Source organism: Coregonus lavaretus (genome assembly GCF_964263955.1).
Source record: "Coregonus lavaretus genome assembly, contig: HAP1_SCAFFOLD_9610, whole genome shotgun sequence".
Classification (NCBI taxonomy): Eukaryota; Metazoa; Chordata; class Actinopteri; order Salmoniformes; family Salmonidae; genus Coregonus; species Coregonus lavaretus.
Window position 1 is genome coordinate 1 of NW_028165643.1, and position 14,048 is coordinate 14,048.

General features: G+C 43.5%; 1 protein-coding gene across 1 annotated transcript; it reads left to right on the forward strand.

The window, feature by feature from the left end:
- Positions 1-3,782: 3,782 nt before the first annotated feature.
- On the forward strand, positions 3,783-13,902 carry LOC311115647 (inner centromere protein-like; the record flags this gene model as incomplete). Its single annotated transcript, XM_084190807.1, has 13 exons — positions 3,783-3,801; positions 4,442-4,590; positions 7,534-7,641; positions 8,471-9,147; positions 9,624-9,675; positions 10,690-10,753; positions 10,997-11,144; positions 11,446-11,555; positions 11,826-11,963; positions 12,196-12,213; positions 12,835-13,065; positions 13,340-13,462; positions 13,741-13,902. The coding sequence occupies exons 1-13, from the start codon at positions 3,799-3,801 to the stop codon at positions 13,900-13,902; spliced, it is 1,983 nt and encodes a 660-aa protein (XP_084046933.1). The 5' UTR covers positions 3,783-3,798.
- Positions 13,903-14,048: the final 146 nt, after the last annotated feature.

Below are 14,048 nucleotides of genomic sequence, written 5' to 3' on the forward strand. Positions count from 1 at the left end.
ATAACATGATGCAGCCACCACTATGCTTGAAAATATGAAGAGTGGTACTCAGTGATGTGTTGAATTTGCCCTAAACATAATTTCTTTGCCACATTTTTTGCAGTATTGCTTTATTGCCTTGTTGCAAACAGGATGCATTTTTGGGAAATTGTTTATTCTGTACAGGTTTCCTTCTTTTCACTCTGTCAATTAAGTTAGTATTGTGGAATAACTACAATGTTGTTGATCCATCCTCCTTTTTCTTCTATCAATGTTTTCTTCTAAAACTGTAACAGTTTTAAAGTCACCATTGGCTTCATGGTGAAATCCCTGAGCGGTTTCCTTCCTCTCTGGCAACTGAGTTAGGAAGGACGCCTGTATTTTTTGTAGTGACTGGGTGTATTGATACACTATCCAAAGTGTAATTAATAACTTCACCATGCTCAAAGGGATAATCAATGTCTGCTTTTCTTTCTTTCTTACCCATCTGCCAATACCCTTCATTGCGAACCATTGGAAAACCTCCCTGGTAACATAATTCCACTTTGACATTATGGGGTATTGTGTGTAGATCAGTGACACAAAATCTCAATTTATTCCATTTAAAATTCAGGCTGTAACACAACATGTGGAAAAGGTTAAGGGTTGTGAATACTTTCCTGAAGGCACTGAATCTATATGTCATGAAGTCAGTCCCAAATGGTACCCTATTCCCTTTATAAAGGAAGTAGCGTCGTCTGAGCCGGAATGGCCCATAAGGCAGGAGCCTGTCTCCTGTTTCTGTAGCTTGAGGCAGCTTGACGTACAGCTCCGCCCCCTGGAAAGGACGCTAGTCTATCGCAGGGCCCATAGCCCATCGGGCTCTGGTCAAATGTAATACACAATATATGGAATAGGGTGTTTATTCCTGGTTTATTCATGCACTGGAAATGATTTTCTATGTATAACAAGGATTTCATCTATTGTGCTTAAACCATGTATTTAGTGTGACTTACTTGATTTGTCATTCACATCTCCCGAGTGGCGCAGTGGTCTAAGGCACTGCATCGCAGTGCTAGCTGTGCCACTAGAGATCCTGGTTCGAGTCCAGGCTCTGTCGCAGCCGGCCGCGACCGGGAGACCCATGGGGCGGCGCACAATTGGTCCAGCGTCGTCCAAGGTAGGGGAGGGTTTGGCCGGCAGGGATGTGGGTTTGTTTCCCACGGGGGGCCAGTATGAAAAAATAAAAAATTAAAATAACATGTATGCATTCACTAACTGTAAGTCGCTCTGGATAAGAGCGTCTGGTAAATGACGTAAATGTAAATGTACTGTATGTGTGTAGAGATGGATCAAATGCCTTTTTATACTAGTATACTTAAGCTGCAATAAAATATACATTTGTTATGACAATATTTACTTTTCGTGAGTGCTCTTTTTCATCAAAACGTCTTGCAGCACTCATTGGAAAATGAAAGAAGAACTTGTGATTGTAATTTGTTTGACCATCCATACCAAATATTTCAACCCACCTAGGCTTTGGGTCTTTATCTTAGCGGACCTCAAACAAAAACCAAAGCTGCATTTCCTCAATTTTTGTTGCATGGGCTTGTAAAAGGAGAGTTTGTTTTCTTCAACTGTGATAAACATAAAGAAAACATTTTCCCGAGTCTTACTCCCTAAACATGCTTAGACTTCATGACACTATATGAATAATATTAGATTTGCTGCTATATGAATAACATCAAAGAGACAAAGATTGTTATATATAGCCTACAGTTTACTAAAGAGCAGGGATCATCAACTAGATTCAGCCGCAGGCCGATTTTGTCTTGAGCAGATGGTCGGGGGCCGGAACATAATTACAAATAATTTTTTAGACTACAAATTGACCGCAAGAATCCAAACAGATATAATGTTTAACTAAAACATAATCATTTCAAACCTTGTTTACATTTGTATACGATCACATCGTGTCTCTCTATTATGCGTGGGAATACTTGGGAACAGATTTCTTAAATTAAAATCACTTGGAGCTGATTTACTGGTGGTTTTATTTACAGTATTTTATGTCCAACAATTACAATTCCACAGAAAAATATTGGGTTTTGGGATAAACGCCGAAAATAAGGTCTGAGGTTAACACAGGCTTATGAGATCTTATACGTTTAGTTCTATGAGATAATATAAGTCCGTTAACATGACCTTTATGAATTATAAAGTCTTTATGTGCTTTAAGGCGGGGTTAGTGCCTACAAAAAGACGCCAATAGAGATAAATAGTAATGGCGTCTTTTTGTAGGCACTAACTCCTCCATGGTTCGTTGGACAACGTCTATTTATTTAACCTTTATTTTATCAGGGATTCATACTGAGACCAAGGTGTCTTTTACAGACGTGCCCTGAATTACAGAAAATACAGAAAATACACACATCAAGATAAAAATACAAAATGCAAGCAGAAAGAAAGAAAAAAACGTAATCCTCAATCAGCTTTCTGAATTGGCCTAGAGGCACCAGAACATCGAATTTAAGAACATTTTGAAGATTGTTCCACAGATAAGAAAAAAAAAAACTAAAAACTGATTTACCTAACTAAGACCAAAGGAATTTCCGGAGTTAGCCATCCTTGAGACAGGGTGCGGTAACTCGTATGTCTGAAGTTTAGTAATGATGTTATGTACAGTGGGACTTTTTGTAAAAGGGCTTTATACATGAAAACATAGCTATGTATCAACCTACATGACATCAAACAAATCAACCTACATGACATCATCGAGGGCCAAGCAAATTTGATTTTTGTCACATACACGTGTTTAGCAGATGTTATTGCGGGTGTAGCGAAATGCTTGTGCTTCTAGCTCCGACAGTGCAGTACTATCTAACAGTTTCACAACATATACCAATACACACAAAACTAGTAAGGAATGGAATTTAAGAATATATACATATATGGACAAGCAATGACAGAGCGGCATGGACTAAGATACAGTAGAATATTATAGAATAGAATGCAGTATATACATATGAGATGAGTAGTGCAAGATATGGAAACATTATTAAAGTGACTGGTGTTCCATTTCTTAAAGTGGCCAGTGATTTCAATAGGCAGCAGCAGCAGCCTCTAATGTGCTAGTGATGGCGTACTAAAGTTGTCGTCCGTATTAAAACACTATGGAGAAAATGAATGGCGTTTTTGTAGGGTTTCTGGATAAACGATGAAGGTACGTGGTCAACACAGGCTTAGGAGGTATACGTTTTGTTCCATGAGATAATCTTAATCAGCTAACGTCACTTTTTGTGAATTTTTAAGAAATGATGTAATAAAAAATAAAATAAAAACATATAAAGCACATAAAGGCTTCATAATTCATAAAGGTCATGTTAACTGACTGCTATTACATCTTAGAACAAAATGTATAAAATATCCTAAACCTGTGTTAACCTTATTTATGACGTTAACGCTTAATAGCGCTATCATGGGACAAAGAAATCCTCTCCTACGATTGGACGGTTTGAATCATGAATAGAATCGGGTGTACCGCCCCCGACACTGCCTCTTAAAATTTGATTGGTTAGTGGGTGGAGCATATTTTGACACGTCATTACAAACCATTCCCCGATTTGCTTAGACGGTTTCGAACGATTTAAACGGTTTTCAGCGGGTGTTGAAGTAAAGTCGGGACTAACGTTACTTTGTTGTGGTTGTGCAGAGAAAGATAATGGCGGATTTGACTATTTAATGCTTTTATGAAGATTTTTGAATTCACCTGCAATATAGAGTGAACTGCTATTGAAGCGAAAAATATTTTTTTTTTCTTCTCGAAACCGGAGGAGTTTTATGGTATGTACGTTTTATTTGCCTATCGTTAGCTAGCTAACGTTAGCTAGCCATCTTTCACGGTGACTTTTAAAATCTCAACAACAACTCGCTAGTTTGCTAAGACAACACTGGCTATCTTGTTTCTTCAACATTATCTGATTTACTTTGCAGGATATATATTTGACTAGCTGCTAACTAAGTTGTCCTGGAGACTAGTTACGTTAAGTAGTTAGCTAATGTAGCTAGTTAAGATCCACGACCATAGTCGAGTCCACTTGAGTTTGCGGAAATGCGCGGGTTAGCTCGAAAATTCAAAAATGGTAGCTAGTTAGCTAACTAGTTAGCCATTTTGTTACTGCAAGCAAAGTGTCAATGAACATTTTGTTAAATGTTATGTTTTTGTTTTGTAGGTAATGTTTGAGTTATTTTCTGGAATGGTTGTCGTGTCACTTCGTTTTTTCCCCCCTGCATGTGTCCCTGTGTCAGATGTCTCGACTTGTACAAAATGTTAACGTTTTGATGAAGTTTTTTGGCCTTCCTAGTTAAAGTTAAAATGTAACTGCTTGCCAATTTAGTTAGAGCGTTCAAGAGTTTTGTGGGAGGTTTCACCATCCTATCAAACGTTTGAAAACTCTTGATTCTTTCCTCTTATTTTCCCCAGGTCGCAACCATGACCTCTGTACTGTCCTCCACGCATGCCCTGATGCAGATGTTCAATGGGAGGATTCAGGAGTTCGCCAACGAAATAGAGAATGTCCACATGGTGTGGCTCGAGGAGATCCAGCAGGAAGCCAACCGCATGTTCTCAAGGTGGGAGGACTGAAGTGTACAGGAAAAATATACCATTGTCATAAACTTGCTTTCCATCCAATTGGCGACAGATTTATCCAAATATTCTGAAATGTGCATTAAAAACAATGTGCAACTTTTCCCACCAGATCCCATCAAATTGACTTGTTGCGGATAAAAGGATATGTGTGGCGAGGTAGTGCACATAAAAATTTACTTTTGCGGTTTAAATTCCCATTTACCGAATAAAAAATATGTTTTTTAATTGGTTTCAGTCTTATTTTCAACTCTACTGATGGTCTTGTCACTAAAAATGTTGTTATATAGCTAACGTGCCCTCTGGTCATGGCACGTGCGCTCTAGCCAACGCCTTGCAGGTATAGCCTTCATGAGATTATTATGGACAAAATATTATTTTGTTTTGTCGATGTTTGCAAAGTTTACCCACAAATTAGCTGTTTCCATCAGGCCTGTCATTGCAAAAAAATTTTTTTATCCAACACACTTTGCTCCCTAAAGGTTGGATGGAAACGTGGTTAGTGACACGTGAAGTTATTTGTTCTCTGAATCACCTGAAAGTTTCATCTGTAATTTTAGCTTCAGATTGCTACACCAGATAATATAATATGCCTTTTAGCAGACGCTTTTATCCAAAGCGACTTACAGTCATGTGCGCATACATTTTTACATATGGGTGGTCCCGGGGATCGAACCCACTACCCTGGCTTTACAAGCGCTGCGCTCTACCAATTGAGCTACAGAGGACCACATTTAACCAAATAATTTTGGTATCCATTACCGGGAGTTACAGGTTAGGCAGTGTTTGTGTAGCACAGATACGTTTTTACCAACCTTAACTTTCCGATAAAAAAAAATCGATCTGGCCAAACCCGTGTCTTCTTAAATGGCTGTCCAGTTGCAGCGGGCGCGTTTTTGAATTTAGAAAATGCTGTTCTTAATAGACTTCTCCACAACCAGTCAAATTTCTTCCACACAACTGACTTTCCCCTTTACCTCCTGAGCAACCAGTAAGCATTCCCCCGTTTCGAGTTTGTCACATCCTCCGCAGCCTTTTTGCTGTCACGTGTTATGGTGTTGGAGTTCGTTATAACCAATTTATTGATGTGATTTATGATATGCTAAAGGTCAGGCCCTTTTGGTCAGGTGCATGCGATGCTTACATGTCACCTAAAGAGAGCGAGGGTTGAGGGCGTAGGGAATGTTTTTCCTAAACAAATAAAGGATTTCGGTAACAGAACTTTTTAGTCAGAAATGGCTGTAGATATGTTGCAGCTTCAGCGACACGGACAGCGCGATGAACACTGTTGATGTTCTGTGGTGGTCGCTCCAGCAGGGAGGAGGGAGACAACAGGTGCTAGTCACAGTCACTGTTCTGTGGTGGTCACTACAGCAGGGAGGAGAGAGACAACAGGTGCTAGTCACAGTCACTGTTCTGTGGTGGTCACTGCAGCAGGGAGGAGGGAGACAACAGGTGCTAGTCACAGTCACTGTTCTGTGGTGGTCACTGCAGCAGGGAGGAGAGAGACAACAGGTGCTAGTCACAGTCACTGTTCTGTGGTGGTCACTGCAGCAGGGAGGAGGGAGACAACAGGTGCTAGTCACAGTCACTGTTCTGTGGTGGTCACTACAGCAGGGAGGAGGGAGACAACAGGTGCTAGTCACAGGCCCGGTACAATCAAATAAATTGCGGTCAGACTCCTAGTCATTTGTGTGTCTTAATTATTTTATCAAACAGTGCGCTTAAAGCATCAGACAAGCTCGGTGCGAACAGTTAATTTGATGACCTAGGGGTGTGTCTATACTGTATATATGGAAAAGTATACGTGAAAAAAAATTGGGCTCGCCAAGCATTTTTTGGTATATATTTGTTATATTTTTCTCCCCTATTTCGTGATATCCAATTGGTTAGTCTTGTCCCGTTGCTGCAACCTTGACACACATGCTCGCTTAACCCGGATGCCAGCCGCCCCAATGTGTCGGAGGAAACCCTGTACGGCTGGCGACCGTGTCAGCGTGCATGCGCCCGGCTGCCACAAGGAGTCGCTAGAGTGCGACAGGGCAAGGACATCCCAGCCGGCCAAACCCTCCCCTAACCCGGACGACGATTGTGCGCCGCCACCTCATGGGTCTCCCGGTCGCGGCTGTCTGCGTCACAGCCCGGGATCGAACACTGGTCTGTAGTGCCTCCTCTAGCACTGCGATGCAGCGCCTTGTCGGGGACAGCCCTACGCCGAACAGTACCTAACTTGTAACTCCCAGTAATCAAATCACATTGTCTAGTGTAACAATCTGTAGCTACTGTAATTTGTAATTCTGTAAAGTAATGACGGCCAGAAGGAAGGATTCATCCTGCAACAGTTGACCTTTCTCTTCAGAGCCGTATATCCTCTGAGGATACCAAACATTAGGAACACCTTCCAAATATTGAGTTTCACCCCCCCCCCCCTTTTGCCCTCAGAACAACCTCAATTCGTCGCGGCATGGGACTCTACAAGGTGTCGAAAGCGTTCCACAGGGATGCTGGCCAATGGTTGACTCCAATGCTTTCCACAGTTGTGTCAAGTTGGCTGGAAACTGTTGAGTGTGGAAAAACCCAGCAGCGTTGCAGTTCTTGACACAAACCGGTGCGCCTGGCACCTACTACCATACCCCGTTCAAAGGCACTTAAATATTTTGTCTTGCCCATTCACCCTCTGAATGGCGCACACACACACAATTCAAGGCTTTAAAAAATAATTCTTAAACCTGTCTCCTCCCCTTCATCTACACTGATTGAAGTGGATTTAACAAGTGACATCAATAAGGGATCATAGCTTTCACCTGGATTCACCTGGTCAGTCTGTCATGGAAAGAGCAGGTGTTCTTAATGTTTTGTATATTCAGGTTTATTTTCTCTCTCCCCAGAGCCATTCATATTCACAATACTTTTCCTTCCTATCTCAGTGACTTCAGTGCGGAGCCAGAACTGATGCCAAAGACTCCATCACAGAAGAAGAGCAACCGTAGGAAGCGTCTGTCCGTGGGTCAAAATGAAAATCGCATCAAGAGACGGTAGGTTATTCTGTTAATTTGCCATGAGACATATTAGTACAACCGCTCCTGTCTTTCATGCACTACCGTGGGTTTGTATCTTCGTGAAAACCAATGAGGAAATGGGAGATACGGGACTTGCAGCGCGTCAAGCGTTTCAAATAGAACCAAGTTCTATTTTAGCGTTTGGCGACACAGACACTTTTTTACGCCCGCAAGCAATGTGGATGAAATGATTCAATAACATGCTTGTGTACATTTATTTTGCACCGCTCGTGCACGCAGCGTGACCGGTCTAGTCAAGGTGTCTGATCTCCTCTAACGTCTACTATAATGCTATCTCCTTTCTAACGTCTACTATAATGCTATCTCCTCTCTGACGTCTACTATAATGCTATCTCCTCTCTGACGTCTACTATAATGCTATCTCCTCTCTGACGTCTACTATAATGCTATCTCCTCTCTGACGTCTACTATAATGCTATCTCCTCTCTGACGTCTACTATAATGCTATCTCCTCTCTGACGTCTACTATAATGCTATCTCCTCTCTGACGTCTACTATAATGCTATCTCCTCTCTGACGTCTACTATAATGCTATCTCCTCTCTGACGTCTACTATAATGCTATCTCCTCTCTGACGTCTACTATAATGCTATCTCCTTTCTGACGTCTACTATAATGCTATCTCCTCTCTAACGTCTACTATAATGCTATCTCCTCTCTAACGTCTACTATAATGCTATCTCCTCTCTAACGTCTACTCTAATGCTATCTCCTCTCTAACGTCTACTATAATGCTATCTCCTCTCTAACGTCTACTATAATGCTATCTTTGTCAACCCTGCAGCTTCTCAAAGGGAAAGCGCAGCAACCTGCGTCGCTCCTCTGTGTCCACCTCCCTGAACCTGATAGCAGAGGATGTTGGAGGATCTCCGGTCACAGTGGAAGAGATAGTCAAGCCCCCTCGTACCCGCAGAGCCAAACAGACTACCCAGCCTGAGGCGGTACCACCCGTATTCAGCACCCGCAAAGGAGCTTCTCAGGCCTCCTCCTTTCAGCTGGAGCAGGAGCCAGAGGAGACGCAGCATGAGGCTTCAGCCGAACAAATCCAGGAGGAGAGGATGCAGCCAGAGGAGGCTGAGAGGAAGAGGGGGGAGTCCAGCTCAGACACCTCCCAGCCCCCCTGTCTCACACCCCCTCCTCCTCCTCTCACCCAGAGTCACATAGCTAAAGCCATAGTCAAGATCTCAGCCTCAGAGCGGCGTTCTGCGGAGCTTCAGATGAACCCCAACCCAGAGCACTCTCCAGGCCGCACCGCCACCAAGATAGCCATCGCTGCCGGCACCACGCCCCCGGGCCCCAGGCGGAGCTCCGTGAGACACTCCCTGACCGTGCGGCGCTCCCTGGCAGGGCTGAGACACAGCATGACCCAGGAGTCTGTCCGCAGAGCCTCCAGGAGATCCTTCCTGAAGAAGAAGGCTCGTATGGGTAGCTCCACCTGCAGCAGTAACGTCAGCGGGCCTGGTGAGTGATGGGATGTGACCTGGCATTTTGCCGTTACTCCTTGAATGGAGTTTACGTGATGTGAGCAGTGGCGGCTGCGGAGGGGAGGACGGCTCATAATAATTCCTGGAATGGAGTCAATGGAATGGAGTCAATGGAGTGGAGTCAATGGAGTGGTATCCACCACATGGAAACCACGTCTTTTGATGTTTGACTCCATTCCATTGACTCCATTCCAGGAATTATTATGAGCCGTCCTCCCCTCAGCAGCCTCCTGTGGATGTGAGCAATATGGTTTGGCGTTTAGCCAAGAATTATTTCATATTAGTCCGATTACTCATTTACTGCTATGCTACATAACTTAGTAAGAGTTGAGCATGCCTTTTTTTTTTTTGGTGCAATTTATTTCTCCATATCACGCCCTGACAATGTTAACGATATATACTGTGCTATTGACTGATAGTGTTGCCTTGTGTCTGTCTGTCTGTCTGCTGTAGAAGACGTGTGCATGGAAACTGATGGACATGAGGTCGAGGTGCAGACGGATGGGTGAGCGATGGCATTATTAGGCCTACCTTTTTAATCAAACGTTGTCTTGTTCTGAATGTATAAACACGTCTGTTGTAATTGGTATGCGAATCATGTAGGCTTGGGCGGTATTCAGTATACCGGGGTATTTCGAAATAGCCATGGGATGGTTTTTCAATACCGTTGAAACTTTCTTTGAAGTTATTTTTTTTAAATAAATGTGAGTATTTGTAGCTACTTTTTAAGTAAATACCTTCAGTCAACGTGTGCAATATGTTAGGAGATTAAAAAAAGATTGCGTTCTTCATTTCACCTGTCTCATTTATTTTTCATTATGAAGCTTACCGGTAGTTGTGCAGCCAGGTTATCTAGTTACAGTTTGGAATTCACAACTAAATGTTTGCCAGCTAGATATCAGATAACCGTTAAGTTAACTGTCTAAAATGTGACAAATGCTCTGCAGTTGTGCGCATGGGTTTGCTAATTAGCTATCTAGCTGTTGTTAGCTTCTTCCAAAATCAAGTTTCGCTTAGTAACAGCGATCCTGGGTCAAGAGCCTTGCTGTCTAATATTTGTTTTGTGTGTGCAGCAAAACTGTTTTGCATTTGAGTTACTTATATAACTTTGAGTTTGTTCTGCAAATACTTTAGGTCAGAGACTATAAAATGTTCGCAATGCGCTCATTAGCAGTTAGTTAGTGTTCTCTACGGGATATTACATGTTCTTGTAAGGATTGCTAACCTTCGGATTAAAATAGCGCCCCTTGAGTTCAGTGCCGGTATTACCGAATATCCCAGTATGGCACAAGGTATGACAATCTGGATACCGCCCAAGCCTACACCAAGGGTGTATTCACTAGGAACCAAACGGAACCAAACCAAGGGGGAACCTACCTGGATTTGTTCAATAGAACACTTGTTTTCGTTGCCAACAACAACAACAAAAAAATCTATTGTGAAACGTTTTGCAACAGTGTGCGACCTAATGAATACACCCTAGGTTATTATGCATCTGAAACGTTGTTGTGTATGGCAGGGTATTGTCAGAGGAGCCTGCTGAGACTGAGACTGACAGCCCAGCTCCTGAGACTTCTCCTGGGGTAGGAAACATCTGCATTGTACCTGGATGATACATTTATCTAAAATATACATTCATATCAGGTTTGGGGTCAATTCCAATTCAGGATGTTCCTCATTTACGTCCTGAATTGAAATGGAATTGACCCCAACCCTGACTAATACTTGATGTCAAGCTTTATTATTCTGTATGTTCCTTATGTAAATATATTGATGGATCATAGTGAAATGATTGTCTAAACTCATCTTTATGTTAATTTGAGCAGGATAACATGGTCCAGAACCACCCAGGGGCTCTCAGTGTTGAGGAGGTTCGTCGATTCACCCGCTCCATGGCTCAGACCACTCCCACCATGCCACCATCAGCCTCGATCATCAGCAAGGCCAAGACTGGCACACCAGACTCCGGATCAGGTACAGACCATCATTACCACACTCTCTCACACACACTCATCAGCCAGGCCAAGACTGGCACACCAGACTCCGGATCAGGTACAGACCATCATTACCACACACACTCATCAGCCAGGCCAAGACTGGCACACATACCGAAGCTGCGTCATACCGAAGCTGAATCATACCGCATACCGAAGCTGCGTCATACCACATACATACATAAAAATCTCTCCCTGTCTTCTGAATCATGCTTGTAACGTCAGTAGGTTACAGCTATGCTTCAGAGAGAGAGGGGCATTAACAGGCTTGTGTTCCCTAGGTGGCAGTGGTAAGAGTCTGGGTCCTCGTCTCAGTGCCAAGCGCAGAGGGGCCGCAGATGATTTCCAGAGCCCCAGGAAGAAGCCCTCCCCCCCCGTTAAGAGCCAGAGTGTAAGAACCAAAGACATCAGACGGTCTCTTCATATCACGCTTGTCTTCAAAACAAGTAGCTGTGGTGAAAATGTATTGTATTGTCTGGCACAGAACAGTTCTTCCAAAACCGTGAATATATTAAGTGTGGGCCTTATCACTGTAAAGTTATTATTTTTTTATTTTTTTCATTGTAGGTTTTACGTTCTGAAGCGCTGTTAAGTGTATTTTCTGAAGCATTGTAAAGTTTGCTTCCCGTGAATAGACCCTAATGTTAGTTGTATACTGCAGGTGAGGCCCAACATGAGGTCATTCCTCCACACGGTCCAGAAGAACCAGATGCTGATGATGACCCCCAGCTCTCTGGGTCGCAACACGGTCATGAAGTCCTTCATCAAACACACCACGCCAGGCAGAGCAGACTTCAAGGTTAGTCTACAGATCACTACTAATTTCCTGAATAATTCCTGCCTTCATGACATTATCCTCCATTCATATCAAGAAAATAGGCCTATCCCCAATCCCACATGTTGTCGTGATCACATCATACCTGTTTTGTGATCATTTTGAGCCAAAAAACATTTAGGAAGTTTTAAAAAAAACAATCACAATGTTAACCAGCCTGGTTAATTGGCTCTCTCTCTCCCTGTCCCCTCTACAGCCAAGCAGTGGTGTAGTGGTATGTATTATAGTAATATGGTGGGGGGGGTGTTTGGTTTCCTCTTACTCCACTAGTTGTGTGTGCTCTAACGGGCCACTTGTCCTCCCTGCCACACCATCTGAATTAACGTTGTTTGGTTCGTACACTCCGTTTGTCCTCCTCCCTGCCCTGCCACGCCATGTGAGTTAACGTTGGGTTTCCAAGGGGCACAAAGGCTGGGGTTTGATCAGACCGTGTTTGATCCGATGTATGTCGTAACATGTTTAAGGTCATCTACACACAAGGGCATTGCCGGCTCTTTGCAAGAACATACGTTCGCCCCTCGCCAAACCAAAATTTAAATGCAAGGACTTGACGTCGTATTTTATTTTTATGCTGCGAATCTGTGTGTAGGTGCCCTTGAGATGCGTTTTTTTTATTTCAGAAATCACCCTTGATGCCTTTAGTCTCATGTTAATCGTACTCCCTCTTCATGGGCTCCCTTTCCATTTCGCCTCAAATGTAACATACTACTAACACCTGATTTTCACTCAGTCTCAAAATGAGTTGCCACTAGAATGTAAAGAGAGAACGTCATGCCATGTAACCAGGGAAAGCGGATACCTTTTTTTGATCTCAGAGAGTGTATTTCTGTTCTAGGAAAGAGAACGTCTGAAACTGGAGGCCCTGAAGAAGAAGCAGGAGCAAGAAGAGGAGAGGAAGAAGAAGATGGAGGAAGAGAAGCGGAGAAAACAGGAGGAGATGAAGAGGAAGAGGGATGAACGGCTGCGGAGGGTGGTCGAGGCCCGGGTGAAGGAAGAACAGAGGGAGGAGGAGAAGAAGAAGAAGATTGAGCAGAAGATGCTCCAGATTGACGAGAAACACGACAAGGTGAGATGTTGACGAGAAACACGGCTTTACTGAAATGAAAGAGGGACGGACAACATCTGATGCAGAGGTGAAGCTACCGTAAAGGGTCGTGTTCATTTGGGCACAAACCTCCTTGAAACGGAGCGAAAAGGGGAGATACTATCTGAACTTGTCCAATAGGAAACCCTTTTTCGTTTTCCCCGTGCAAACTGTTTTGCTACGGCGTGCCCTAATGAACACGATCCTGTTCTACTGTGTGTAAAGTGCTAAACTATTTTCCCCCCCTGTTCCCCAGCTGCGAGTGGAACGCATGGCAGAGGAGAAGGCCAAGAAGAAGGTGGCCAGCAAACGCCAGGAGGAGCTGGAACTGAGGAGGAAGATGGAGGAGGACGCCAGGAGGAGGAAGATTCAACAGTCTGTAAGACAGTCCTTGTTTTGTTGAACTTTCATAATTATTACGATCATTTATTTTTTTTAATAGGCAGATATTTGAGAGGGAGAGAGAATACCACCCATAGGAGCGGTGGAATCCATACCCACTCTTGACCCATGAATGTCCAAACTGCAGCGTTCCCGCTACACCAGCCCCGGGGGCAGACATTTTGTTTTCTAGTAGAACTGGGTGCCTCTTGAAGGTGCTTGTGGTTTTTTTTTTATTTTTTCTTCTAAACGTTTGTGACCCTTGTTGTGTCCCAGGAGGAGGAGGAGAAGCGTCAGCAGGAACTGCAGGCTAAGAGAAGAGCTGACGAGGAGCAGGAGAGGACTCGCAAGATGGCTGAGGCCCGGCGAGCTCTGGAGCTGAAAAAGGAACAGGAGAGAGAGCTGGAGCGGGAGAGACAAGCCTCTGCTGAGAGGTAGTTTCCTGTCAACTATTGATGAATGGAAGTGTTTTATTTTCTTATGGAAGACGACAGCTGTGAAACGACCGCGACAACTGCTGGAAAAAAAAAGAATTAGTTTGACCTTTTAATTCTATCAAACTGGCCCTGCCATCGGTAATGTTG